This window comes from Girardinichthys multiradiatus, chromosome 2 (genome assembly GCF_021462225.1).
Source record: "Girardinichthys multiradiatus isolate DD_20200921_A chromosome 2, DD_fGirMul_XY1, whole genome shotgun sequence".
NCBI lineage: Eukaryota > Metazoa > Chordata > Actinopteri > Cyprinodontiformes > Goodeidae > Girardinichthys > Girardinichthys multiradiatus.
The window spans coordinates 16,377,639-16,404,352 of NC_061795.1; the positions used below are offsets into that span (position 1 = coordinate 16,377,639).

The 26,714-nt window shown below is 37.8% G+C and overlaps 2 protein-coding genes across 4 annotated transcripts in view; one reads left to right on the forward strand and one right to left on the reverse strand.

Annotated features, from left to right (window-relative positions):
• LOC124881938 (forkhead box protein P2-like) overlaps positions 1-26,714 on the forward strand; it is a 32,122-nt gene that overhangs the window by 514 nt on the left and 4,894 nt on the right. The window contains exons 1-14 of one of the 3 annotated variants that reach the window (XM_047387939.1): positions 486-1,136; positions 14,060-14,190; positions 14,653-14,821; positions 16,765-16,866; positions 17,920-17,991; positions 19,693-19,771; positions 19,921-20,074; positions 20,505-20,612; positions 22,498-22,585; positions 23,072-23,182; positions 23,828-24,017; positions 24,098-24,168; positions 25,673-25,774; positions 25,857-25,978. In XM_047387939.1, the coding sequence (XP_047243895.1) occupies positions 14,666-14,821; positions 16,765-16,866; positions 17,920-17,991; positions 19,693-19,771; positions 19,921-20,074; positions 20,505-20,612; positions 22,498-22,585; positions 23,072-23,182; positions 23,828-24,017; positions 24,098-24,168; positions 25,673-25,774; positions 25,857-25,978 (1,355 nt within the window). In that variant the 5' untranslated portion in view covers positions 486-1,136; positions 14,060-14,190; positions 14,653-14,665. Of the gene's footprint in view, positions 1-485; positions 1,137-14,059; positions 14,191-14,652; positions 14,822-16,764; positions 16,867-17,919; positions 17,992-19,692; positions 19,772-19,920; positions 20,075-20,504; positions 20,613-22,497; positions 22,586-23,071; positions 23,183-23,827; positions 24,018-24,097; positions 24,169-25,672; positions 25,775-25,856; positions 25,979-26,714 lie in introns of those variants that run through there. The other 2 variants (XM_047387930.1, XM_047387948.1) reach the window with 2 other exon arrangements.
• On the reverse strand, positions 3,474-10,271 carry ppp1r3ab (protein phosphatase 1, regulatory subunit 3Ab). Its single transcript, XM_047387903.1, has 4 exons — positions 9,487-10,271; positions 8,948-9,015; positions 8,746-8,837; positions 3,474-6,508 (listed from the first exon to the last, which is right to left on the reverse strand). Exons 1-4 carry the CDS (start codon positions 10,269-10,271, stop codon positions 3,797-3,799), a joined length of 3,657 nt encoding a protein of 1,218 aa, XP_047243859.1. The 3' UTR covers positions 3,474-3,796.

A 26,714-nucleotide genomic window follows, 5' to 3' on the forward strand; every position in this document is an offset into this window, starting at 1 on the left:
ATTCTCCTAGAAAAATCTGAAAAGTGTTACCCAGTGTAAAACCCAGAGCAACCAATTATCTTCAGTAGTCACTAATTTAAAGCAAATAAATAAAATCCATGTGTGTGTAATTTAATCTTAGTAAAAATCCAGTTGTTTTGTGAAGGTCTGTTGGTTAGAGAGCAAATGAAGACCAAGGAACACAGCAAAGTCAGGGATGATTGTGTGAAGAAGTTTTATGGCAGAGCTCCTTTGCAAAACAATATCCCAAGTTTTGAAGATCTTCCAGAGCCCTGAGTAAGGCACAACTGCACACTGGCTAAGACATTACCATTCCCCTAAACTTACTGGGCAGGAAGACAATTTTTAGAGAAGTAAAAAGCACTCTTTAAATCTGTTTTTTATGGTTAAGAGGCAAGCAGAAAGAAAGCCACAAGAAGTCCAAATTGAAACTTGCCACAAGCCAATTTGGGGACAAACCAAGCATGGGTAATGTTGGAGTTTGTTACATAGAACTCCTGCGTGCTCCTTTGTTTTGGTAAAGCTAAGTCCTGCTATACTGTTTTAGTAAAACTAAATAATAAAAGAAAATAAAAAGACTGCGCAGTCAAGTTATTCTGGCCGGCCAGGAGAAACGCTGCAGCCCCGTTGCTGCTCACCACGAACGCTTCTGCCTTTCTCCCCAGCTTCAACAATTTTTATTGAAAAGCCAGGCATGTACATGCAAAACAAAACATTCATTCTATCAAGTGTCAGTTGGCCTGTCTGAAGTATCTTCATTGTTGCCGGGTAGAAAAACATACATTCTTATCAAATGTCAGTTGAGCTGTATGTCAGTTGGACTGACTGATATATCTAAGTCAAACACACACAGCCCTGTTAGCCAGGGCACCAAGCCACACAATACATTTTATTTCACACATTATTAAACATAACTTGAGCATAACAATTCAGACCCTATTAAGTATTTTAAATGTTTTCAACAGTAAGAAGGTGCTCTGATCAGAAGAGACCACAACTAAACCTTTTGAGGTTCTTGCAAAATCCTATGTGTACAAGAAATCTAATACTCAAATTCACCCTGAGCACACCATCCCCGTGGTGGTGGCAGAATCAAGCTGTGAAGATCCCTTTCTTCAGCAGGGACATGGAAGCTGGTCAGTGTTAAATGTTATTCCACATTTAAATGTTATTTTGTGCACAGGAAGGACAACTATCGCTGTGTTTGGAAATGTCAACAGTCATAAATTCTTTTAAAATCCCCTGACAGTTTGAAAGTATTCCTCACCCTCAAAATAACTCACTGCGCATGATGGCTGCAATGCTGTTTATTTAGCCACAGACATGTGTTTTGAATGCAAATTGGCTCTAGCAGTTATAATCCTATATTATTTCTGGTGAACTGAGTAAAGATGACCTGTTGGTTATTTTCTTATTGTTTGACATCATTATTTTCATTGCACTGACTGAGACCTTTAATGTTTGTGTTAAAATGTTGGATTAATAATCAAGTATTACATTTGTAAAAATATCACTCCTTGTCCTTGTTAGGTTTTATCTACAGTGACAGTACAGTGGAGTTTATTTAGCACTGCAGTAAATGAGCAGTTGTAAATAGATCTGATTTATGTCAGTGTTTGGCTGCCATTCACTGAGCTGTTAACATTGTATTTATCAGAATAGGTGCAGGGTTTAGCTCCTATGCTCTGATTATATGTGCTCCACCTGCACCACTGATACAATTGTACAGTTTTTTTTTTTATTAGAGGGTTACTTCAAACCACAAAACAAGGTTTTAAGAAGTATTAGCAGTACATAAGAGGCATATTGGCCTGTTATGTACTTCTATATGGTGGAAGGTTGATGATATAGATATCATCAACCTTCCACCACACCGCTTGGAACATGGTAGGAGATGTTTGTGTTGATATGCTGTGTTTGGTTCTACCACTGTGCATTATGGCTGAACATCTCCACTTTGGTCTCATCTGTCTGATGGACTTTGCTTCTGATGTCTTCTATTTATTTCCGCATTTTTGTTTTATTCCAATGCAATTTTACAAACTTAAAATATTCTGCCATGTTAATTTTAGAGAGGAGGTTCTTTCTGCTTGCTTCTCTTATAAACAATCCATGTTGAGTCTTTTTCTTACTGTGTCGTGAGCTTTAATATTTAAAGTTCTTACAGAAGCCTATAGAGTCCCAGATGTTACTCCTGGTTTTGTTTTGTAATTTCTCTAAGCATTGTATTGTCTGACGTTGGGATGTATTTGCAAGGAGATCCAGTACTGGGAAGACGGGCAGCTGTCTTGGTTGTTTTCTAGTTGTTAACAATGTATCTTACTGTGGAATATCTTCTGGAAGGACTTGATTGGAAGTGGCCTTATATGGCAGTCTAAGACTTTAGTTGTGTTTGTATCACATACAAACCACATCATGTTACTTTTTTGGACTGTGGGGCCACCTTGCTATAAACGACCAACCCACATTGCACCCAGTTGCAATGAAGAATGAACCAAACCATGAATAGTAGTCGGGGTGAATAGAGTCGAGTGGAGTAGGTACTAATGGAAAAGGACCGTTAGCCTTTTCTAGATTCATGGTCAGCAACATTTGCTTCTTAAGATCACTGAGGATGTCTTTCCTTTGTGGTACAGTGTTAACACACACTTTTATGCTCTACACCAGCAAACTTACAACACTCCTGCTTTGTTTATTATACTTATTAATGAATAATTAATCAAGTGCAGTGTCTGGTTGCTACTTTCCTTCTTAAAACCTAAGGATGCAGTTTTCCCATGGCAGCATAAACAGCCATAGAAGCTTTATTTATTTATTTTTTTACTGTATAACATTTGTGTATAACTCTGAATCAATATTTTGTAGAGACACCTTTCAATGAGATTACAGCTGCAAGTCTTTTCAGGTATGTATCTTCCATTTTCCTCTTTGCAAAATAAGTATTTTCATCGGATTTAGATATTGATTGTCTCTATTCCTTTGACAGACAATTATGCTTTGATTAAAGCCAGTGTCCTTTGTGCTCTGGTAGTGTTATGAGGGCCATTATCCAGCTGTAAGGTAAACTTTCACCAAGGTCTCAAGTCTTTTGCGCAGACTCTAACAAGTTTTCTTCCATAATTACTCTTTGCTGAATCCACCTAACCAGCATCCCTGGTGAAGACAAGGGATAGCGTTTTTCAGCGTGATGTACAGCTTTAGTTTTCCACCTAACATTTAAGCAGAAACTAAACTTCTGGCCTCATCTGACCAGGGTACTTGGTACCCCAAATGGCTTGTGGATAACTTTAAATGAGTTGTCTTATGGCTTTCTTCCTGCCACTCTTCCATAATGGCCAGCTTTGTGGAGAGCACAACTAGAAGTTGTTTTCTGCATCTCCTCCAAAGATGCTAGGGGCCTCTTGGCTGCTTCTCTCTGTATTCTTTTACAATATACTGTAGAATCAGTACAGTAAAACAATTACACACAAATATGTATTAGCTGAGTAATTTATTACCATTATTATGATGAAAATACAACTATTTCATAGTTTTTTCAGTAGCCCCAAACAGCACACATTAAGCCTTTATTTACACTTTACCATGCCTTCCACAACTGATTTATAATCTATGACAATAATCTTCTTGGGTCACACAACATTTTGTCCACAGATAAGCATACAGCTAATTGTTTATACTCTTGACAACAGAGTCTAAACATCCTCCCATAGGGAAAATACAAGAATTATTCTCATATGCATAATATATAAGGTTTAATGCCCAGGAGTCCTCTTAAAACTGCTTTTTACAGTGTAATTCAGTTATTCTTCCCTTTTTCAATTGGTTGTCTCTCTCCTTTACAGCATAGCCAAATGACTGATATCATGTAAAGCAAGAAACAAGCAAGAAAATCATAATGGTATGCCACAACTGTAAACACCACCATCAAGGAGGTGTACAGCAATGTTTTGCAACAAAATAAGTCTTTCCATCTCCACTCATTTTGGTTAATAGTCTCCTGTTTATCAGATGTTGGCTCAGTAGGTGTTTTTATGTCCTTGTGGGTCTCCGGAGGACTGCTGTGCTGCTGTTCTTCATTCAGAGCTTCGCTGATGGATGGCATGGGTGTTGGTGGCAATTTGCCTCTGTTTATGGAGGGTCTTTTGGATGCCGTGAATCCTGCATCTCTGATCTTGTCTTTGTGGACCTGTGCTGGTGCACCAGCAGCCCTCAGGCAGTGCACATACAACTGTAGCTCTTCGTCTGAGTCAGACTCTGCTGAATTGCTATCAGGTTCGTCGGCTGAATCGCACATACCTCCTTTGGAGGTAGGGTTTTTGGTGTCTGCCTTTGATTGGTCATCTGTGGCACCCTTGTTGCTTTGAACCCCATCCTTATAGGTCGGACGAGTATCAGTTTGACTGTACACATATTGCCTCTCACTTGAATCGTTTTTCGCAGCTCTGCTCACTAGCGCAGATAAATCATCTTCAACCTTGCTTTGTGTAAAGTCTGACCCTACTTTAAAAGACCATGCTTCATCCTCTCTGTTTTGCATTGCCATATCTGAGTCTGCATCTGTAATTACAATCTCACCTGCTTCACTAACAAGGATTATCTGTTTAAAGTCTGTATTCTTCTGTTCTCCGTTCTCCTTGTTCAGCTGTGCCAGATTATCCTGCTTCATGTCAATTTCAGTTTTTTCCTCATCTTCTTGGACACCTGCCTTTTCTGTACTGACCCAGTGTATCTTGGTTTCGTTCTGCAGCTCTGTTACTTTTTGTCCATCCATTTTGTTTAGTTCAGTACTTTCTATTCCATCTGTCTTTATGATATTAACCGGCTTGAATTCCTTCCCTATGCACACCTGGCTCTCCTCCACCACAGCCCTTTCTATCTTTATCCCTGTTGCTTCTTCTGCTTTCCCATCGGTTTCATTGGCCTCTGTCTTTGAATTTAGTAGCCCAATCTGTTTTTCTTTTGATAAAACACTGTTTTCCTCCTCTTCAACCATCATTTCCCAGTTTTTCCCCTCAACAATATCCATTAAAAGGAAATCCTCATCTTGGTTTATGAAAGAGGAATCCATTTCACAATGTCCTTTTTTTTCCAGAACATTTAGACCATCGGATCTTCCAGACATATCAGCATGACAGTGATTGTTACTTCTAACCTCATTTATGATGGACTGAGCAACTTCATACATTACCTTAATATCATTAGAGTTGCTTTTATTACCTTTTTCTAAGCCAAAAACGTCTTTGTCTATATTTGCTTCCTCTTGAGCTTCCAAAGATTCATTTAGCGATGCAAGATCTTTTCTCTCTGGTTCACAAAGATAGACAGTACTATTCAGGCAACCTTTACTGTCAGTTTGATTGGAATTCAATTCATTGAATACCTGTAAAAGTTTGTCTTCCGTCGAAGTCGTGACAGATTTCCTACTTTCATTTTCCTTGTCTACCTCTGAGCACTCATAATCCTTCTCTTGAACCCCAGTGACCAGCTGGTTGGTTCCTGCAGCAAAATGTCCTAGCCTAATCCGAAAAGGTTTAAAACCCTGCTTAGTTTTATCCTTTGCAAGTGTTTCATCTACATTTGCTGAAATGAGGGAATAGTTGTGTTCTGGTGATTGACATTGTGGTGGTTTAGCTGCTCCACTGGACTGAATTTCCTCCTGTGCTTTTGTCTGGGAGTGGATACTCTCAAATGGAAAATTGCGTCCTAAAAGCTGTTGTTGACCCAGAGATATGTTAGTCCCACTCTGGTCAGGGTTCTTTTCCTTCTTAATTGGATTCTGTGCAATGTCCTCACACTTTGGGATTTTATTTACTGTCTCTTTTTCTTCGGTGTGATTTCCCTGCACTTTGCCCATGCCATTTCTAGTGTTAATTGGAACAACGCAACAAGTCAGTCTGATTTCAGAAGGATGATTGAAGTCTCCCATATTTACGGGGTTTTCAGCTGACGGCCTCTGAAATGCTTGACGGTACAGCGGAGCAACCACTGTGCTAAATGTGAAACTGTCGGCCTGGCTTATGAGGATTTCATTACTCGCTGTTGCTGGGTTGTTAGTGCATGCTAAACTCATGTCTCCTTTTGTATTTGTGGTGACAAGCTCCCTGATATTTTGCTGTTCTGGCGGAGCGGCCTCACCTGCTGAATGTGGGGGGTTGTTTGAGATATCTGAAGCACTCTCACCTCGTGCTAATACAACCAGTTCAGATTTCATTTGCTCGGTGGATGTGTGGGCATGTGCTGCATTATGAAGAGGTTTGCTGCATGCTTCGAGGGTGTCAAAAACAAACTGAGGACATTCTGACTTAATGTTCCCCTCATTAAATGGTGGCTGGCCGACAACATTGTGTCCTGGGGTTTCTTCACAAGTTGTCTGTTTTATTTCTGGGGGTTTTTTGTCTTTGCCCATGTCTTTTTCTCCTCCTTCACTCTGAGCATAATAGTCCCTCAGTCTGGCCATCCGTGCAGCTTGTCTTTGCCTCCTTCTGCTGCTGTTTTGTTTGTTCTCCATCTGTCCATTAAAAGGGATATATTAATTTTAGCTTGCTTAAGCATACTTAAAGTGCCTTGCAAAACTGCCATTGACATTTTTACATATTGTCACATTATAACTCCAAATTTCTATATACTTCATTAGGATTTTAGACCAACACAAAGTAATGAATAATTTCTAAAAAGAAGGAAAAGGATACACAAATAAATATCTGAAAAGTGTGTTTTTTCATATTTCACCTCGTTTATTCTGATACCTCCAGATAAAAGACATTGCAACTAAGTGCCTTTAAAACTTAATTAAAATAAATAATAGAGTCCACTTGTGTGTAATATATTCCTCATATAAATTGAGCTGTTCTGTGAAGGCCTCAGAGATTTGTTAGAGAACATTAGTGAACAAACAGCATCATGAAGACCAAGAAACACAGCAGACAGGTCAGGGAGAAAGTTGTGGAAACGTTTAGAGCAGGGTTAGGTTACAAAACAATATCATGGAGCATTGTTCATTGAGCATTGTTGTAGTTATGCACTCCACAAACCTGGCCTCTAAAAACGCAAGAAGAAAGTTGTTATTAAAAGAAAGCCATGAGAATATCCTTTGGCAGTTTGACACAAGCTATGCAGGGGACACAGAAAACATGCAGAAGAAGGGGCTCTGATGAGACCAACATTTTTAATTTTGGCTTCCATCCAAAACACATAGGGCCTGATCTTCAACAATTCCAAATAAGGACCATTAAATTGCTTGTGTTAAAAAAACAAAATGCATGTGCAATAAGTGCGCATGTTGTGGGTGATCTACAAAGATTACATGTGCAATGAATAACAGCTGCAAAAGTGGAGCAGACTGCCCTATTGAAATGAAGGTCTTACATGTGCTACTATTGGCTCTCATCATGGACAATTTGGGAGAGCAGAATGACCCTATATGAAGATGGCGTTTGAAGCCATGGAGTAGGAGGTAATAAAAATAATAATAAGATGATGTAATATTATAATACTCTGTTTAAAAACATTGAAAAAGATAAAAATATTAAAAGCTAAAGTTAAGTCGTCACCCCCTCCCGCTTTCCCATTCCCGGGCAGTGAAAGCTGTCGGCTTTCATTCTGTGTCAAGCACATTGTTAAATCGAGGGATATGACTCACGTGTCCCAATGCAAAACAAGAAAGCCTTATAATAACATGTTTAATTGATTAAAAATGTCTTTTGCGCACAAGATAGAGCGCCCAGGACAGTTTTTTTAAAATTCATTTTTCCTTTAATGTCCTTTTTTCTGGTATCTGGTAGCTGTTGATGTTCAGATTTGTTTGTTTAATACATGCCACAATATTTAGGTTCAGTCATGGTGTTTTTCATTTTGGTTTAATTGCATGAAGATTGTCTGCAGTCCAGCAGCAAGCATGAAGCAGACAACTGTAATCTGCATGTGGTGGTTAACTAACACTACACATCCCTTTGAACACGTGTCCCTGCAGAAAAACATGGAGTTGGCAGCATCATACTATGGGGATGCTTTTCTTCTGAAGGGACAGGGAAGGAGGTCACGGTGGTTATGGTCAGAACTACAATAGAGTGGTTTAGATCAACAGCAAATTCATGTGCTTGGTGGACTTTCAAAAGTCTAGACCTAAATCCAATTTAGTATCTGTGGCAAAACTCACAGCTGTGCTCCTTCCCATTTGATTGGGCTTGCTCTATTTTGTGTAAAGGAATGGCCAAAAATGTCAGTTTTTTATATGTGCAAAGGCTTAGAACAAAAGTTGTGCAGCTGTGATTATGACCAGTATTGGTCCACAAAGTTTTGCCTCATGGGTTTATATACAAATGGCTGCAAAACATTTCAGGATTTAGTTTGTAAAGAAAATCAAAACCTTTGCATAAAATTCCCTTTATCTCACAATTACACAGTACTCTGTGTGGTGTTATCACATGAAATCCCATATTATTGCTGCACGTCGCAGTAAAAAGGGCTCAGGCTACGTAACAAGTTAGCAGGCAAGACAAAATGAGAAACTGTTGAAGTGCAAACAGCATGCACAAAGTGTCCCCCCGTGCATTATGTTACGCTGGTGGTACTTAAGCTGCTGTCACGTGATGTTCCCACATAAAGAGCAAGTGGGGTCAGGTTAAGTTCTCTGTTCCTCATGGGCTCCTTTCATCCCTAAAAATACCTCTTCTGTTTAAAGGTAAACATGCTTTTAGACTGTGCAAACTTTCAATTAGATATAAAAAAAGAAAATGTTTCGCTCACCGATAACTTCTGTCCCTCTCCATACGAAGTTGCTGATTGACCTTGAGAGATTTTCTTGGCTTCGCCCTCCTCTGGTGCCCTGACAGACTCATCTGGAGAACAGAGACATTTTGTTCTTTCACCATAGTCGCAACAGTTCAAACATTTGGTCTCATATTTAGGACATCCTCCTTATTTCACTCTTAGCAAAATAAAGATTCACCTGTTGACATATTTTCCTGTGATGAAGCTTGCTTTGATGAAATGTTTTCCACAGTAGAGACACTCTGACTGTGAATCAATCAAATCCAGACAGTTATTTTAAGTCATTCCATCTACTTCACACTTTTTTGTTTTGAAAATATCACCAATCAACACAATGGGAGGGCGTAAGGATCGATAGGTTGAGCTTTTATATAATTTTATTATTGGCTTTTGGTTTTAGTTTCCCCTCACAGTCCATGATGAAGATATTTTTAATATTTGTGTCAAATTTGGGGAAAATACAGAGCTCAAATGATGAGGAGTTCTTTAATGTGGAGATTGATGACTCTTTTTCAAGCCAATCACTAACAAAATACTCACTAAAACATGACCAGTTTGGATTAAATTGGCTTGCCTACTCATCTTCAATTTCTAAAATAAATAAAAAATGACCAAGAATGTGCAGTTAGAATTATTAAATAAGGTAAATTACATTTAAAGTTGAACTTATGCTGCAGTTTCTAAAATCTTTTCCACAAATCATTGCACAACCCTTACCTGTAGGTCTTCAGGCAACTTTTCTTGTTTGCGTTTTCTGTTTGTGGCTTCCCTGATCCCTCTTTCATTCTGTGCTGGCAGGAGAGCACGTAGTTTCTGTTGTTATTGTTAGCCCAGTATGTCCCTGCAGGAGTTTCGTACCGCAGACAAAAGTCGACCATAACTCCCTGATCCCCAAACGGCGGCACCAAGGTAAGCTTAAACGAGAAGCTGTCCATCACGCCGTTGCTAGAGCCGGGGACATACTCTGCCAGAAGGTCAAAGTGAGTGGCCCACTTGTCCAAAGAGGTCCTGATATACACAGACTTATTGTAGGAGATGTTGAGAACGCGGATCACTCCTTTAAGTATTGTGGTCCCTGGGAGTAACTCAATTGTTTCCAGTTCTACTTTCTGATTCAACACTTTTGCCATCACCTCTGTGGATGACAGTGGAAGGGAGAAAGTTAAAGGTGATAGGTGGTATTCCACTGAATCTTTACCCTCAACTTCTGCAGAGTCATATCCTGGCAGCTTTGGTACATCCCACGTATCAAACTCCTTCACTTGCACCAGACTGAGGCCTTTGGCATCAGCAAACGACACCCTCCGTGAGCCGCAGAAAGGAGGGTCGGGATCTGAGTCTTCATCCGATATTGAGCTCCTTCGGGATGGGATGGGCGAGAATTTGGGTCTGAAGCCGATGATTAAATCACCTTCATCTTCATCTGGGTCCAGGCCACTGAAGCCTGGGACTGCTAAGTAGTTACAGGCCTCGGAAGGTCTTAGCTGTCCTGCAAACTCCATGAAGCTCCCCAGTCAGTGTCAGCAGGAAACTGCACTGCTTCTGCCTCTGGCAGCTGACATTCAACATGCTCTGACTTAACAGACGGAGTCCAGTTACAGATGACATTGTCACTAGGGCCAACACTATAAATAGGCCAGAAAGGACATAAAATATGTACAGTAGTCTAAGCTCAAACATTGCATCAGTTGAACAATTCATTTCAAGCTGAGGGAAGTTGCAAATATTAAATGCTTTTGGTCATATCTTTTGTAAAACATCCTCAGTCACTAAAGTTTGTGGAGTTTTTTTTAATTATTATGTAACCATTCTAATTGCTCCCAAGAGATACACGCTAGCATGAGAATTACCACAACAGCTATTTGTGTGTTATTGCCCCTGTGGGTCACAGGGGATTTACAGCTGTGGAAAGATTAATTTACACCTGAAAACTAATTTATTTTTATTTTCCAATAAAACTCTAATGTTAATCCAGTAAATATTATTGTTAGGCTCTGTATTTTCACACAAAAGACAGTATTTCTGACTTTCAAGTCAGCAGCTTGAAGATGAAATTCTGCAGCAGCTTTTCCACAGCCGAGATGATGAGTTAGATAAACTCATCAGGAAGGCCATGATGCCCCCTCGACCCAGTGCAGGTGGTGGGAGACAGGAGAACTCTAGCAAAAATAACATCACTGTTGGATGAGTCACCCACCGCATGCATGAAGCTGCTGCAGAGCTGGAGAGCTCCTTCAGTGAAAGACTGCGGCATCCTAGGTGCACAATGAAGTGTCATCACAGATCCTTCCTCCCACCAGCTGTTGGACTTATCACTGCTCCAAACAAACTCAAAATACAATGTTTACATCCCTACTGCTCTTTGCACAGTTTTGTCATTTCTTTCAAATAGTCTGTTGTTGTTTTTTATGCACAACTATACATGCGCATTTGCACTTTTTCTATCACCCTATTCAGTTGCACATTTCTTTTATTCTGTGTATGCTACTTTAATAACTACAGTATTTTGAAAATTTGCACCTACTGTACAGTCTCTTATTTTATTATTCTCTTCTATTCTAAAAGAGGCACTTCACCATTTGTTCACCATTTGTATATAGTGGCTCTCGCTATTGGAGATGCAAAGCTTTAAAATAGGCTTCATAACTCTTTTTATTCCGATAGATGCAAAGGACTTTGTTTCTAATTTATTATTAAATTATTTAGATTAAAGGATGATGTTCTGCTTTTTGATAACTTTTAGCCTACGTCATGTTGTCAGACAGGTCCTATTTAAGTAATTTCTTGATTCGTAGAACAGCTAGGTTTAATCACTCTCATACAATACATTTGTTGTCAAGATCATCCTCTTGGTCCACTCCTGGAAATTCAATCTAGCATCAATGTCTGGAGTGAATTGTGAATGTCTGGATTGTGAATGAAGTTCCTTCATTCACAATCCAGGATCGGACAGGTGAAACGGTGTCTTGGTCTATGAAGAAATGTCTTTTATAGGTTCACCACTGTAAGGATGGTTAAAGCTGCTTCCAAAGCTCAGTTAAACTTCCACCATGTGAGCTTAAAGAACTAGGACTACCTACAGTAGGAGGGAGGATGTCTGCCTAGGGTGGATTAGGTACAAGCTTTCAGAACAGATCAACATCTTTGCCTGGAGTTGAGCCACAAGGCCCTCTGCAGGATCCAAGCTGGAATCAACTTTCTTTAGACTGGATCCAACCATGCTATCAGTCTTACTGGAGCATCACCAAGTGCTGGTTTATTTCTTTAACTCAAATGCTGTGTTTGTGATGTTAAAATAGATGTTGGGTGGTTTTAAAGAAACACTGGATCAAAACACTTCATTTGTTGGGTTAGGGTAGACTAGATGGATCCTCATTATTTTTCACAGACCGCCATTTTGAACTAAACAAACACCTGATCAGATTTCACTAAACCTCTTCATCAGAATGAAATAAGAATCTTTAAGATTGTAAAATGATGCTGTATGATAATATTAATGTCTAAGGATTGTTTTAATGACTCTAGTTCACACTAGAGAATTAGTTTGTTCACCTGAACTAACATTAGCCTTTTACTTGCTATTAGCCCAAGCTAATGTTAGCTATGTGCAACATTTACACTTTAGCCTTAGAATTAGTTATTAGTCATGTCGAAGCCGTCTCTGCTTCCCCGGGTCCGTTGATCTGGGCACAGGTTTCAAAAAAGTGAAATAAACACAAAGTACAATCAGCTTATGTTCGCCTCTGCGCAGAGTGAGAGATAGGCCGCAGCCAAACACCTGCGAGCCCAACTCTGGTCTCTCTCCGCTTCCAGCTCGTTTTATTCAGTCTCAAGAGTGTGTTCAACATATACATATATCATGTCACTCATGTATAGCATAACAGTTCCTTAGGTCCAAATAAGGAGTGCTTCTGGTTATTTTCTTCTAGCAAGCTTGTCCTCCCCTATCTTCTTCACCCCCATCCAGTAATCCCCTGTCCTTCACCAATTTATGACCTCTATCTTCACTCCCTATGCTTTTACTCCCCTCTCCTCTATCTGCCCATTCCAGTTACACACATAGATAGTTTATATTCTACAATCATTAAGTCAATATAGATAGGCGATTCTTTACAGTGTTGTATATAGAATATTAACTTCATTTCCCAAATTCAATTATAAATAAGGACATTTACTTTAGAGATAACATTGTTCTCCCTCCATTACCCAACCCTACTGTATTAATAAAAGTAACAGGACTAAGTTGGTCCATTTATGATTCAGGACTAGGTTAGCAAAAGAACAAACACTAAACTGGATTGTTTTACAGCAGTTTTTAGGGTATGAGACATACACAATAAAGCTTCAGCTGTAGAAATTCTTTATAGCAAAATCCTGACATCCAAACAGGACTGGCGTGAGAGTAATGACAGAGTTGAAGACAACAAGACAAAGGTCACCTGACACCATCCTAACTGACCAGTCCAAGCTCTCAGGTCTCCTTGCTCTTGGTTTTTAGTGAAGATATCCACTGACTTACAAACTGAAACTTGTGGATTGCTCAATAAAACAGTAAGCTTCGAATTTTGTGCTTCTGATAGGATACCATGTGGGATACAGCATAACAGAGCTGTATATGGTAAAAGTGGACCTTGCTGCTGCTGAGGTCCCCTCCTGGCATGGAGGGGAACTTAAATTCGCCCAGAAGAGCTTAATAGAGTCAACTCTTAAAGCTAATTTAATAATGTGTCCTGAAATGTGTTTGGACCCTCTGCTCTCAAATCTCAGAATCCTTCCATACAAAAAGTTTTATTTTAACTCCAGGTTAACAGCTTTAACATATGCTAGTGTCATGTTTAAATTATAATTTTCTTCCATTTTATATCTACTTTTTATTACAATGTAACAGTGAATTTCTTCTGAATTTCATTACCAGACCATTACCAGACTCCACAACTCTTTAAATTACTTTCTTGTTTAAAGAGCAAGGTAGGTTTAAAGTGTATCCTTATGTTCTGACCTCAGGAAAGCTTTACAGAACTGCTGTGGAAAATAGAAATATAGAAAAACTAAAAATGCTCTAAATGAGCAATTTCTCCAAAGCTATTTGTTTAATAATCTTTGCATGTCATCAAGCAACGGAGTCTGTCAGTTAAATTCATTGTCAAGTCACTTGTTAAAAAAGTTTTGTTAATTGCAGAATGCAAAAATGAGCAATCATGGACAATATGAAAGGGCCCCTAAATGAGCTGTCTGATGATTGTTCTGCATCTTTTCAAGAATCACCTTCTATCCTTGCTGTCATTTTCAGAGAGTGGTGCAGCAACTCCTCCCCCCTCAGGTAGACTCACAACTCCATCAGATATCTCCTTCGTTCAGTCCATACCTGCTTCACTTGGAGACACCATCTCTGTCTGGCTGCTCTGAATTCAGATAATAAAGGTATGTGGCTTTTATTTAACACTCACACAAGTAAAAGAGTTCAGAAATGTGTTCAGTGTTGGTGTCTAACATAGACAATTAAAAGAGTAATTTATCATTAGACATTAGACACAAGCGGTTTGCTTCATCTCTTCTGCATGCAGCAGTAATAAAAAAATTTTTGCATGTCTAAAAGATATACATTTATTCTCTAGACTGTTTGGACATTTTAATAATACACAACTATATTACACACTTACCTGATATTTGCAGATGGACTCTGTTTTAGGGCTATAAATTGCATTTAAAGCATTTAAGTACAATTTTGCCACAGGCAATTTCTTGAATACTTTTAAAATGACACTGCAGGTTCCTAAAATAAACATCTTGCCTTGTTCTTGGAACAAAGAAGTGATTCCACTGGGATTCTGAGTCTGAGTCTTACAGCTTATTTATTGTTGATGGGGGGGTGTCTTTTTTTAGGACCTGTGCTGAGATGCCTGAGTCTCCTCTAAGTCCCTCAGCAGCCCGTCAAACTCCAGTCAGCAGCCTCCTCAGCCACACAGACGTGGGAGCGGGAGAGAAAGCAGCTAATGGGGACTCCTGCAGTGGAGTGAGGGCGCAAAACTGCCAGAGCCTCCTCCACAAACAGGTATCCTTTTACCCTGATCTTCCCTCATAGTCTGCTTTTCTTCTTTTGTCAAATCCTACTCTCAATAGATTGTAAACAAGAGTGAGCAAAAAATGTGAAGAGATGTAACAGTTCTTTGCTGGATGCCCTCAGAGACGACATTCAAACAGCAATCTGGAGTTCTGTCGACTGTTCTAGATTGGATCAGATATAAGATTATATTTGAACCATGAAGAGCCCTTGTTTGTACTTTAATTATGCAGCGAGACCGAACCAGCAGGATTATTTGTGCAAAGGCCCAAAGATCAAACAGATGCGAGGTTAAAAACAAGTAACCATGATCCAAAACTTTTTTACGGCGCTCTGTCACATTTCTGTTGCTGGTATTGTTATTCGGTCAGACAGGCATGATAATTAACAAATGGTCAACGCTGCTTCCTGGAGTCTGCTCTACAACCAGATTCATGTGTCAAATGTATGCATTTTTGAAAACTGCTTTTTTTCATGACTGTAGTTTTCAGAATTTTTACTATATGAGATGAGCTGGCTGCCACATCAGCATATTTTCTTCTTCCTTTTTCAACCAGTGGACTGGAAAACTAAACTACATGACTGTACAATCTAATCAGCTCAACTTCATCTGCTTGCCGGAATTACATTTTAGTCCTCACAATTATAATGCTGCCGTTTTAACCTGAAAATGCAATAAATAAATGCAAAAATAACAAAATAGAAATATAAAAATGTGTACATATTTTTGTTTTTTTAAATGAAAAAGAAATGCCCGCCCAAGAATAAAATCTCAATAGAAACAAAACAATGATGAACAAAAAATAGATAAAAAAAGAGCATTTGATCTTCTAAATGAAAGAGATGTTACACACTTACAATGTGTCTGTAACTGCAGCAGCCAGACTACACCATTCACATTTACAGTGTAGCTCTCAGAGAGGAAAAGAAAGATTTACAGGATGTGAGTAAAAACATAAGTACTATTTTAATCTTGCATAATGTTTTTCTTTTTTCTGATGAAACTCTATCTAGAGCCAGAGAACTAGTCTCGTAAATGTACTCAATAAGTTATAAGCAGGTGTTTTATGACATTTTATGTGATTTAGCTATGAATCAGTCATTCACCATGGAGACAAAACGTAGGCAGTTTTCTTACTTAAGAGGAAGACAATAAATGTAACTTCTGTAAACTGCTTTTAATTCAACCATTTGAAAACAAACTGACGCTTCAACTCTTAGCAAGACTAAATCTCATACATCCGACACACTGCAGAGCCTGGCACCGTTATATCTTCTGCTCTATCAAAAATTCAGTTATAGTAAATTTAGATTTCAACAGCCATCGAACTTTTCAGTCTGGTTGAATCTGTGAGGAATTTAGCTTAGTTTACTAAAAACAAAGACATCTTTAAAATGTTTGAGAGTTTTCATTTCATTTTCATCCAAACAGTTTCAATATGTCCCATGTGGCTTCATAATAAATACACACAGGGCTCAGTCTGTTTAAATTGTGCAGAACATTTTGATTTTTCTTTGTTTTTTTATTTTGTTTTCTAAGTTGCTTGTGTTCCTCATGCAGGCGTGCTAAATCTTTCCTGATAACACAGGGAGATGATCAGTTAGTTATTAGTCACTAAGTCAAGTTTACAGATCAGTTATTATTCTGGGGGTGTTTGCTTTTATTAATAGCCATACACTCCTATTAGAGGAGCCACAACCAGCATGAAATTGTGGAGCTAATTAGGTCGGGCCATCTCCCATCTCATTTAGGGTCGACGACACTATCCAGCATGAGGATGTTCACAAAGGCGTTTACAATCCTGTTGTGAAATTGGAAAGATTCCCACTTGATGGCTATTATTGTTTAACATCTGCTACCCCTGACGCCTCTCTGCAGACTGTGGTCTTTTCCTGCTGTTTTCATTTTTATCCTGTCCTTCTTCGTCTTTGAGGTCTTTCTGGCCATGATGGCTCCTCAGCAGATGCAGCAGTTTCTGTCGCCCAACCAGCTGCAGGCTCTGATCCACAAGCAGCAAGCCCTTCTGCTCCAGCAGGTACGTCTACACACTGTTAACCTTTCAGTTAACAGGGTTTTATCACATTGCTTTGAAGATGAATAGATTAAGACAAGAAAACATACATTTTATGGTAACATTTGTAATTTAGGAAACTAGATTAGAAATATTGTAGTTTACTCTGAGGTAAACGCGAGTTTTATACATTTTTACAAAGCTTCCATACAATTAAAGTGAATCATATTAGGACAGCACACAGAGTCGTTCAGATGAATCATAGTCTAACAAAAACAAATCTGCAACAACCGCCGTACTGTTCAAGTTGTTTATATTAGAGCCCTTGTTTTATCTGATCGAATGTGCTCATATATGGAAAGGGTTCATGTTTATAAAATTTACATTTTAATGATGCTAATTAGATATTATTCAGTTAAAATGTGGATAAAACGATTATTGTGTGTTTCTTTTCTATCTCTGGTGTAGCCAGATAAGTACTCACCACTCTATGTCATACAATACAATTTATTTACTTGTGTTAAAATCAAGACTTTATTGGTAATATTTTTTATTTATTACATCAACCGCTGTCTGAACATTTAAGCTGATAAATTAGCAAATAGTTGGCCTAAACATGCTGATAACTGCTAAAATAAATAAGGAAAGTAAAAAGGGGAAAATATTTAAAGTTACTAACTAGATATAAATGGATGACATCATTTCATCATCTTTTTTATTCTCTAGTCTTATTTGCATGTTTATTTAGATAAAATTAATATTTTTTTTGTTTCATTTTTTTCATAGAATTTTACAAGTATGAAAAAGATCCCAATCCATAAACGTCTCCGGATATTCATAAATGTGAACAGGACTCAATTATAACAGGTCCGTCTGTTAAAAAGGAAAGCATTTTGTAGAAGCAAACATTTGATACAACCTCCTACACAAAAAATCTGTTTTTCTTCTGATTCAGACACATTCGACCGAGGAGTAACTAAATTTGTTTTGTTCATGTGCAAAATGCTTCCTTCATAATGCCAACATGTTTTTTTAAAACTGGTACGTTTAGATGTAATAATTTGCTGCTGTTTTTAGCAACACCTGAAGGAATTTTACAAGCAGCAACAACAGCTGCTTCAACAGCAGTCCAGCAAGAAAGTCAAAGAGGTAAAAGCTTCACCATCATAAATACATGATGCATGTAGATGCATGAATATGTATGTTTATGCTGGGTGTTTGTGTATATATACAGTTGAATCCTAAATTGTTCATACCTTTTGAAAGATTTAGGTTCAAAGCATGTTTCTACTGACTGAAAGTTTTATTAATGTTTTGGGAGAGGCCCAAGCAGAGTCCCATACAGAATCTGTAGCGGGAGCCAAAGATTAGGGCGATGGCACGGAGCTCTTCCTACCTCAAAGACTTGGAGTTCAGTCCCAAGGATAACTTGGCATAATTTATCCATTGATAACTGAGAAGGGTATAATTAATTTTGACAGTTTGTTTAATAAAATATAAATAAAAAAGAGCAATTGTTTTTTTTTTCCAAACGTTTACTTGTTTTTCATAGTTGTATTATCTTTTTAAGAGATGCCTCTCTTTACCATTCAGAAACAATCTTGCTGCTTGAATATAAAAATTATTTCAAATCTAAATTTGCCAGGAGTATGAATAATTTTGGGCTTAATGGCAATGTTTGTAAAAATGCTTTGCTGGTCATCTCATTTTATTGGGGTTGCAAACTCACAGATGTAGTAGCCATATAAAAAGATAATAATAATAGAAAATCCTAATTTTGATTACATTTTAAATTGTTTTATTTATTTTATGCTTTTTTGATTCTTATATTGTATTGTAAAGCAGTTTGTAACTCTGTTTTGAAAGGTAATATATAAACAAATGTATTATTATTATCTTTAAAAAGGGTAAAATTAAATAAGGTTATGCTTTTTACTTGTTTGACTTGTTCTTTACTGTTCTTTGTAATAATGATAATACTTATTATTATTATATTTGTGAATTTGCAATGTACTATGTTGTTTTTAATTCTGTCTGTTATTTTAACGTGTTCATCATCATGGTGGCATATTCTGTTTTTAATGTTTCCAACAGACCCAGACGGGAACAAAAACATTTATATGTGATCACTGAAATAAAATTAAGAAATGCATACATTAAATAAAGTAATACGTGATTTTATAATTATTCAAATATTGTATTAATTTGGAAAAGTAATATTAATTGTGGAAACCACGTATTCAAAATTGTATTCTTCAAGGTAAAAACATATAATTATTTCAAAATTCATTTTTGATTTCATAGCTTTGTGTTTACCCATCAAGCCTGCAAGCAGAGCTAACAAAGCTATAGGCAATGTGATTGGTCTGCAGTTGAGTTCTTGTGCAGGTTAACCAATCAGATGCTAGCCTCTGCTTTGTGGGTGTATACTGACAGTTTAAATTAGTTCATGACGGTCTGTAGCTTTTTAAAGTAAAGTAAAACACCTGTTTATAAAGTATTTAAAGAAATACTGAAATATTTGCATAGTTTACTATTTTATTTTATTTTTTTAAACTTCAATTAATGATTTCCAAATTTAATTATTTAATCATGTATTTTAAAAATTGTTTAGATAATAGAATAGATAATAAGATAATATGATAAGATAATAAGAATAGATAGTTATAGAGTGGCTTAACTTTAATTAAGTTATTACCAATTCTTTATTTTTTTAACTGTGGCGCTTTTTATCTATGATACAAAATGTCCAACAGTCAGAAACGCTCTGATCTTCTTCTGAAGGGGAAGCATTTAAGCAAACTTTACTACCTGACATGAAACAAATTGCTCCTGCTCTCTTCTCTGCAGCTTCCTGCACAGCAGCTCGTGTTCCAGCAGCTCCTCCAGGAACAGATACCCTCCGACTCTTCTTCCAACCTTTCTTCAGGTTCCTCCTTTCTACATGTAGCACCAATTTTTCCTAGTTTTTTTTTATCTCTCAGGGGAGTTTGCTTTCAAAGCCAATATTAGCAGCTTTTTGTTTTTACCGTTCGGCTTTTTAGTGCTCAAGGAATGTGATTTTGTATTATCCTATAGGCTATTTAAGCCCCACAGAGATGCAGCAGTTATGGAAAGAGCTCAGATGTTCTCTGTCTGACAACGGGACCATAATGAAGGGGAATCAGAGAATATCAACACAAGTTACGCTGACCAGTGGGCAGCTCTCTGAGTCTCCGTACAGAGCAGATTGGTAAGATCCTTTGTCATTACTGTAAACACGTTGTACTGGTGAAACGATTCTGGCTTTTTGTAAACATCAAAGACGTGTCATCTGCAGACATTCTCTCTATCTGAGGGTGCAGGTGGGGAGATGTTTGCTTTTGAGGCTTCAATTCCCTGCGGGCTGGTTTATTTTCTGTTGTTTGTCTGCTTTTTATCCCACCACCTGAGGTGGTTCAGCAAAGAAAAAGTTTACATGACTGGAGAACATGTCCTAAATCAAAAGTAAATAGTTTTCCGTTTATTTTTTGGTGCTACTGATCACCTCTGTCACTTCATGCCACCTAAAAAAAGGAAACAAAATCTTCTATCAGGGTTTCTGCTGTTTTGTTGTCTGGCAGCTTTGATTTTTAATGATGTGTCAGTTTTGTCTCTCCCTCCTTGTCCTCCTGCTCATCCAGTAACAGTGTGAATGGGGATTGGGCCCCCGCACACGTCCTCTTCGGTCACGGCGTGTGTAACTGGCCTGGTTGTGAGTCTGTTTGTGAAAACGTCAGCCAGTTTATCAAGTGAGTTTTTAACCCTATAACTCCAAATGTGATACAAGCATGTCTGAGACGTACTTTTCTAGCAAAAGCTAGTACTTCCGCAACAATCTGCCGCATTGAGTAAATATGTTGCTAAATAGATTTGAAAGGATTCTTTATGAAGATACAAAAGAAATTGGAAAAAAATCTTATTGGTGAAGATAATCACATGAATGCAAAAGCTTAATTTATCACATATATGAAACAAAAAAGAAAATGAGGCAATATTGCAGAAAAATATTACTTTTTCTCTTATAATTATGTCTTGTATTGGGGTTGAATTGATTAAATGCCCACATCAAGTCTGTCCTTCTGCATAGCCAAAAATATACTGTACTTAAAGTTTTACTCTTAAAACAATAATGAATGGAAAACCATACATGGTAAATTTATGGGCTCTATGGTTGGTTAAAGGTCCTCTTCTTCTACTTTAGCTGTGTTCAATACACTGATCACCTGATACCTTGTCCCCCTGTATGTTCTTCAAATAAGAAAATATAGAAGTAGAATCAAACCGTGTATTATGAAGGTTAGGGTTAGGGGTCTGATAACTCTAATATATAGTTCATCCAAAGGCTTTAATGATATTTAGGATAGTGGACTGTCAGCTATTGCATATTGAGGTTTTTAATCAGGGATTCTAGGGTGCCTCTCATATATTATGCTGTGATGTTATTTTTTTTAATCCAGTCTTTCCTGTATCAGTTAAACATTTCTAATGCCACAGGCTGCAACAAACCCATAGCATAACTAGTCCACCCCTGTGCTTTATAGTTAGTCTTTTGCAGGTGCTGGTCGTTTTACCCCATTTATCATTTAGTTTTTTGCTGTTTTGGTGTGCCCTGCATGCACCCTAGGTGTCTGCTATTGTTATTTTTAAACTGACCATGTGTCAATTTGTGCCTGACAAGGAGGACGTTTTGTGTCTATGTTGACAACTAGCGATTTAAATTCTGCGATCAATTTATAGTTCACTGTGTGGAGGTGTAATAAAATGAGTCCAATGAACAATTTGTTTCTGAGGTAATTTGGTTCGATCTGAGGTCAGAATCTGTCATATTTCACATGAGTTGCCTGCCACAACCAGATCAAAACCAGAATCAGTTAAAATGAGGCGTTAAAAATTTCTCAAGAAGAGAAATTGCAATTAAATGATGAATGAAATTTGGTATATTATGATTATTTATGTCCAAAACTGCAGTTGTTTAAATGTAAAGTGGCCTTTTGGAGCCACATTAGGATCTATTGACATTTCTAACAAACAAATATTTTGATTATTATTCTTGATGTTGAAGAATTTGGCTTCATGGTTCCTGCTAATGTTACTCTTACTTACATTAGAGATTCAGAAAATAATTTGATGATTTCACTTGGTATCCAGTTAGCCTTTTTTGTTTTGAGTTTCACTAAAAATGTGAAAGTATCAGATTTCTAACACTATACAGCATGCATGGAAGCTAATTTGTGAGAGATGTTAGTGAGCTTTCAAACACGCATCGTTTGGGATAAAAAAAAAAGAAAAGACAAACACGAGAGTCTTTAAATGAGGGAGTGTCAGGGTCAAAAAATAAGTATCAAAGTTATTCTTGAAATCAGTTTTTGACTTCATTCAGTAATGGAAAAGCTTTTTCACCTAAAGAAGATTGGTTATTTATATTTAATGATCCTTTAACTTTAACTTTTAACAGCCATCCGAATGTCAGTATTGAATTTCTTACATTAATTGATGTTTTTAAATGCTTTATAGATGACACCATATTGTCATCTGCAAAGAAGAAAGCTGTGGATATCTGTGTGATCTTCTTAAAGCCTATTTCTCAGAATAAAGAAGAAAAGTGATTGAATGCTTTGGGATGTTTTTTTCCAGGCACATGAGCAGGGAACACACTCTAGATGACAAGAGTACCGCTCACTGCCGAGTCCAGATGCAAGTGGTCCAGCAGCTTGAGCTGCAGGTAAGAAGGAGTCAACGAGTGTTTCCTATAAAATGACGAGTTTGTATCCATTGTATAAATAAACTATATAGTACTTAAAAGTAGCCCTTATAATCCTGTTTTTCCTTTTGTTTATACCTTTTTTTGACACTTTTTATAAATATCAGCCTAATTTAGTGTTTCCATAACAACCAGCCTTCAGTATCATATGTGCAAAAGTAATTCATTGTTCTGAGTAGGAGTTGTCTTCTCCAGATTCATGATTACTACAAAAAAACTCATCAGAAACACAAAAACTACAGTAATCTGACTCCTATTCTTGTGTTTTCTTACTTTTATTCTTGGAGTAAATCCTGGTGCAGTGGGCAGCCAACACTGACTTTCAGCAGATGTTAGATGCAGCGGAAAATTGTTTTGTTTTGGAAAATGTGTTCGCATCAAAGAGTTCCATTTTAATTATCCATAGTCAGGGTTTTTCACACGACACCATTTCATCTTCTTGAACAGCTCAGCAAAGAACGAGAGCGTCTGCATGCGATGATGGCTCACCTGCATCTGCCTTCCTTACGCTCTCAGTCACCAAAATCTGATGCAGCTGCAGACCTTCATGGCCCCCAGGTAAATAGAGTGCATAGATATTAGAGTGAGTGAGCTGGGAAGGTTAAAGCATTACAAATGTTTTTAGGAAAACTATGAATACGTTTAATGCATGCAGAGCTGAAACTTCATCTTCTCCTGCGGGTGTAGATAGCGTCAGGCTGTAATTGAGCAGGAGAACATTTACAGTTGAGTGGGCTGTAAAAGGCATAGTGGTGTTTTTACAGAAACAAAGAAAAAAGCTTGGCTTAGATAAGATGAAGGTCAGACACAGTTGAATTTTCCAATGCATTTGTTTTGTGCACATTTTTCCGACACCGTTCCTGTTCTTTATTCCTCTCCTTTTGAGTTTTTGTGTCCAGCTGTTGGCACCAGATGGGCGCAGCTCTGTTTCCAGACAGCGGACATGCTCTGATAATGATGAAACTAATCATTTGTTAATCTCGCAAACACCGAACCCTAATCACAACACTCACCAAACAATTTCACCCTGTAATTAACAATAATTGGCTTCATTCCTATTGTGATATCAGTGGAAGCAGCTCAGAGCAGGCAAAGCCAATCGCTCTGTCACGGTTGGTTAAAAATGTCTCACTTTTGTTTTGTTTTTCTGTCTGTCTTTTCAGTCATCTTATTTCTTTGTTAACTGGCATCATTTGCTTTCAGCTCCGTCTAGCGTCCCTCAGCAACAAAGTGCCCGCTCTGAGACACCAGAACTCTGGCCAGTGTACTCCCAAACCTCTGAGCAGTGCCAGCTCTCCACCTCAAGGCTGTGGGGAAGAAGAGCCCATTTTCAGTTACACCATGGGGACCATGAAGCATCGTCATCACCCTTTGGAGATCTCTCTGTCTTCAGGTAAACTGTGGAAGTGGTTTTTACTCTGATTGCAAATCTTCTTGTTGCTTCATTACTCACTCTGTTTTGTCCTTCTGCAGAAAATGAATATGAAATTTACAAGAACGCTGATATCAGACCACCTTTTACCTACGCAGCCCTGATCCGGCAGGTATGATCGTTTCTTACCAGACTTCAAATATTTAAAGATTGTTTGACTTTGTGTTTTCACATCTTTCTATTTGGGTTTTAACAAGACAAATTATCTAAATTAAATGTTTGCACTTGGGCCTTATAGTAAAATATGAATAAAAACCAAAACTTTATAAATTAGGAACTTTTTAAAAAAAAGGCCTTACAGGTGGTATTTATGAAAAATCTCATGTTGGCTTAAAAAAAACTCAAAAGTCTTTTATTGGGACTTTATGTAACAGATCAATACAAAGAATTGAATAATTGTGAAGTGAAAGAAAAGTGACACATGCTTGTTTCTGATACCCTTAAATAAAATCCAACCTAGCCTTGCTGTTAGAAGTCACATGCTACCCCTGGGTAATTTAGTCTTAGTATTAGTACAGGTATTCTGTGAAGGCCTCAGAGGTTTGTAAGAGAACATCAGTGATAGGTCTGCTCCACAAAGCAATGTAGTTGTCCCAACCTTTAAACATCTCGCAGAGCAACATTTAATCCATCATCCAAAAAAATGGACACAGCAGACTTACCAAGATATGGCAAGGAGAACATTAATCAGAGAAGCAGCCAAGAGGCCCATGATAAGTCTGGAGGATCTAATAGAACAACTGATGTTGTGCGCTCTACAAATCTGGCCTAGCAAGAAGAAAGCCACTGTTGAAAATAAATGCCACAAAAGGTCCAGTTAATAGTATGCAACAAGCCATGTAGGGACAAAGCAAATATATGGAACAATGTTCTCTGGTAAGATGAGACCAAACTGAACTTTTTGGCCTGTATGCAAAACACTATGTGTGGCAAACAACTAACGCTGCATATATTCCTGAAAACACCCTGCCAATGGTGAGAGGTAAGAAAAGCTGCTAGGAACTGTGACAGAGGTTCACCCTGGAGCAGGATAATGACCAAAGACAAACAGGCAGAACTACACTTACATGGTTTATATCAAAGCATATCCATCTGTTAAATTAGCCTAGTCAAAGTCCATTTGAGAATCGATATTCACACATGCTCTCCATCTTATCTGACTCATCTTGAGACTTTCCTCAAAGAAGCATATGCAACAATTTCTGCCTCTAGATGGTCAAAGTTGGAAGATACATAATCCAAAAGACCTGCTTCTCTAAATGCTGCAAACGGTGGTTCTACAACGTCTTGAATCAGAGGGGCTGAATACAAATGCACACAACACTGTATAGATTTATATTGGTCAGAAATGTTAAACCACTTGTCATTTTCCTTCCACTTCACAATTAGGCTTTACTTTGTGTTGATGCACTGCTTTATGAAAATATACAGAGGTTTCTGATGGTAGCTTGACAAAACATAATGAATGAAATCCTTTGCAGGACAATGTCATCATCATGCCAAGAGTAATATCTGTGCAAAAACATGAAATGTTCAATGTAAAACAGTGAGGTTTCCAACTGAGATGTAAGTGTGCAGTTTTTCTAAATGCTTATTTATACTCCATCTATCTGCAGGCCATCATAGAAGCCTCAGACATGCAGCTAACACTCAATGAGATATACAACTGGTTCACGAGGACCTTCGCATATTTCAGACGCAACGCAGCCACCTGGAAGGTAAGCACGGCTGCAGATAACGCACTCTGTGTGTGTCTCAGCTGATTCATTTAGCAGTAATAACTCGGTCACTCTGAATCAGAACGCGGTCCGCCACAACCTGAGCCTGCACAAGTGCTTCGTGCGCGTGGAGAACGTGAAAGGTGCAGTGTGGACGGTGGATGAGGAGGAATATCACAGGAGAAGGTCTCAGAAGATCGCAGGGTACAGTAGCTCCTAACTACTAACATCAACCTAAATATGAGTTTAAATATGATGATGTATGATATTTGCTTTTTTCATAGCAAGAAATAAAAGCAGTGCATTATATTAGTGCTTACTGTATGATTTTATACTAGTACATAATTTCTACATATTAAAATTGGCAAAATAAGGAGAGAAAAAATAATAAGTGCAAAATTAGTAGCTTTAAATTATTTTTTGGATATTTATAAAGAAAGATATTTGATGATCTGTGACTGTGTGACAATATCAGTGCAAACTTCACAAGGTGAACTGTAACACACGCACCAGCTGTTATTCTGATATCATAAAACAAAGAAATGTCAGCTTAAAATGGACTACATAAAATACATAAAGACAATATGCAGTAAATTCAGAATTAATGCACCAATCCGAATGTTGGGACCAATTTCCGATCTCTAGTGTTTTTCAATTCTGATTTATTTTTAAATAGATTTATGAATTTGGTTTTAGCTAATACTGTGCCTTGCCCTGCTAGCATTACTCTGTGTTTATTCTGTTGATATTTTCAACCCTTATTTACTCTAAGATGGCAGCCATAGGTTGAAAGGTCAAAAGGATAAAACAGCAACTTTTTTCTCTGTAGTTTGGCCTTCCTGTTATCTCGGAAATTAACTTTCAGGAAAACTTTATTAATCGTTTAAATGATAATTTGTATACAGCCACCCAGTCCATGTAGTTTACTAAAGGACAGACA

What these genes read in the sequence shown, in the direction of transcription:
- ppp1r3ab (XM_047387903.1), bottom strand. Translation starts at nt 10,271, where the DNA reads ATGGAGTTTGCAGGACAGCTAAGACCTTCCGAGGCCTGTAACTACTTA. An exon ending in AGTTGCCTGAAGACCTACAG is followed by an intron (nt 9,016 to 9,486) that starts GTAAGGGTTGTG and finishes ATTGATTCACAG; the next exon opens with TCAGAGTGTCTCTACTGTGG. An exon ending in GAGAGGGACAGAAGTTATCG is followed by an intron (nt 6,509 to 8,745) that starts GTGAGCGAAACA and finishes TTTAATGGACAG; the next exon opens with ATGGAGAACAAACAAAACAG.